This window comes from Fonticula alba (assembly GCF_000388065.1).
Source record: "Fonticula alba strain ATCC 38817 unplaced genomic scaffold supercont2.23, whole genome shotgun sequence".
Lineage (NCBI taxonomy): Eukaryota > Rotosphaerida > Fonticulaceae > Fonticula > Fonticula alba.
The window spans coordinates 45,622-47,967 of NW_009242993.1; the positions used below are offsets into that span (position 1 = coordinate 45,622).

At 66.1% G+C, this 2,346-nt stretch overlaps 1 protein-coding gene across 2 annotated transcripts; it reads right to left on the reverse strand.

Moving 5' to 3' along the window:
- Nucleotides 1-979: 979 nt before the first annotated feature.
- H696_06173 lies at nucleotides 980-2,314 on the reverse strand. Of its 2 annotated transcripts, XM_009499916.1 has the most exons (3): nucleotides 2,210-2,314; nucleotides 1,865-2,054; nucleotides 980-1,717 (listed from the first exon to the last, which is right to left on the reverse strand). In XM_009499916.1, exons 2-3 carry the CDS (start codon nucleotides 2,024-2,026, stop codon nucleotides 1,049-1,051), a joined length of 831 nt encoding a protein of 276 aa, XP_009498191.1. In that variant the 5' UTR covers nucleotides 2,027-2,054; nucleotides 2,210-2,314; the 3' UTR covers nucleotides 980-1,048. The 2 variants fall into 2 exon arrangements, with proteins under 2 accessions (XP_009498191.1, XP_009498190.1); XM_009499915.1 differs by having other exon boundaries at nucleotides 1,865-2,314.
- Nucleotides 2,315-2,346: the final 32 nt, after the last annotated feature.

The window sequence follows — 2,346 nt, forward strand, 5'->3', positions numbered from 1 at the left end:
GGGGGGGGGGCGAGGAGCGGGGCGAGGACTGCCTGCCGGGGCCCGGGACGCGGGCCCGGTACAACACGCAGGAACCCGGGCCAGAGCCAGACGCATGCGCGCCCTGGCCCCCCCCCCGCCCCAGCGAACAAACAGGCCTTGCCGGTGTCCGGCCGCGGGCAGCTGCCTCCAATGGTCTGGGTACCACATCGCTCAACTCGAGGAAAAAGACCTAGGCTTCGGGGGACCACGGCACGGGCCGTTCCCCCCCCCCCCCCCCGGAAGGAGCCCGGCCCTCGGAAAAGGGCACAAACAGGTCCGGCCCGCACCCTCTGTTTACGTGAGTCCGGAGAACCGACAGCGACGACCGGCGAACCTCGAGACCCTCCAACAGCCCGGTGTGTGCGGAGTGGGGGACCTCCTCCCGACCCCGAGCCAATCAAGAGACCTCCCCCGGGCATGCTCGCTTCCCAAAAAAAACGGAGTTCATTATTTAAAATGCGCCTTTCTTGCACCTTTTGGCTTTCTGCTCCCCCCGCCGGAGTGCTTGACGATCCAAGCGGTAAGCCTGGGTCCTTGGTCCCGGCGACCCCGGCGGGAGGGGCGGTCGGGGGGGGGGGAGGGCCGGGGACACGGAGGGATGTACCAGCCGACCACCCTGGTACCTTCCCCTGCACGCACATGCTCCTCTGCACTTCACCCCACCACGGCCAGCATTGATCCATGACTGGGGTCGGGAGGGGGGAGCTCACAGCGCCGCCGGGTGCACACGGGGGCCGAGCCGCCTGGAGAAAATAACAGAGGGCGGTGAACCCCTCGCCCCCCCCCCCCCCGCCGCTCAGCCGCCCTCCACCCAGCCACCACCGCAGGAGGGCGCCCTTGGTGGAGCTCACTCCCGGAGCCGCATGACCCCCTCTGCCGAGGAGCACCCTGGAGAAGCTTTCTTGCCGCCCCCCAGAACGGCCCCCTTTCACAACACGGCGCGCACCCAACCTCCAAATGCACGCGTAGAGCACCCGAGGACAGGACCTAAACCCCCGGGTTTCATGTATTCGGCGGGCGAGTGACCTCACATGATATATGAACTCATCGACAGATTGCCCGCCACCCAGCTGGTGTGCACCAAGCGAGCGGGCTGATCGCCTGCGGCGCCGGCTGCCACGAACACCGGCGCCAGGTGATCAGCCTCGGGATGGGCCTGACGCTCATGCTGGTGCAGCGGGTGCTGGGTGAGGATCCGCTCGCGTTCGGCGCCCGTGTGCTGGGTCAGAGTGGCGGTGGTATACTCGTCGAAGGCCGCGGCCCAAGGAGCCGGGGGCGGGGCCTGCTGGGCTGCATGGCCGAAGCTCAGCTGGCGGAGGTTGTGCACAACACCCCCGGAGCACACAAGCAGGACATTTTCCTGCTCGAGAAGTGGCTGCAGCGCCTGCCCGAGGCGGATGTGCTCGGCCGCGTCGTAGCCCCCGATGAGGGAGAGCTGGACAATCGGGATCGGCGCGCGGCCCGCCGCGTCCGGCGGGAAGGTGATGCTGAGCGGAGACCATGTGCCATGGTCGTGGCCGCGAGAGGACGTGCCGAAGGCCCGGGCGAAGCCGGCGTCCCTCAGGGCGCCGAGGATGCGCCCGGCCAGGGCCGGATCGCCGGTCGTCTGGTACTTATACTCATACATGTGCGCCGGGAACCCATAGAAGTCGTAGATCTGCTTGGGATGGTCCTCGGTCGTGACCGCGGGAGAGTTCTGGGTCGTGTGTGTGTGTGTGTATGTGTGTGTGCGCGCGCGCGCGCGAGAAAGTGGTGTGAGCGAGCGACACCTCGCCTTGTGGGTGGGCTTACCAAGAAAGAGGCGCCGGCCGGAGAGCAGGCTCATCATGTTCAAGTCTCATACCTCGGTCCAGTGGGCCGACACGCAGATGATGGCGTCCGGCTGCCGCGGGAGGGTGCGCGAAAGCTGCTGGTAAAAGTTGTAGGCCGGAAGATGGGTCTCAGTGTAGAGGGCCGGGGAGCCATGCGAAAGGAGCCAGATCGGCAGGCGACTGGATGCAGACATGGTGATATCGGGTGTGGGAGTGGGGGATCTGGGCTTGCGTTTTTGTCGGGTTTTTCCCCCCACACACCAGAGCATTTCGGGAAAGGTGATCTTACATGTGTGAGGGGGGACGGGAGGGAAGTTTGAAGAGGGGCCTTTTTTGATCGGGTGTGCCGTGAAATGATCCGGGAAACTTGGGCGCACCTTCACAGACACAAATACGAATCGGAGTCAGGAGGAGGATGTGTGTGTGTGCGTGCAGATTGGTGGTGCGGCTTGGAGGAGGCCAGAGCTTATATACGGGCCATGGGGCCCCCTACCCAGCCCCCCCCCCCCCCCCC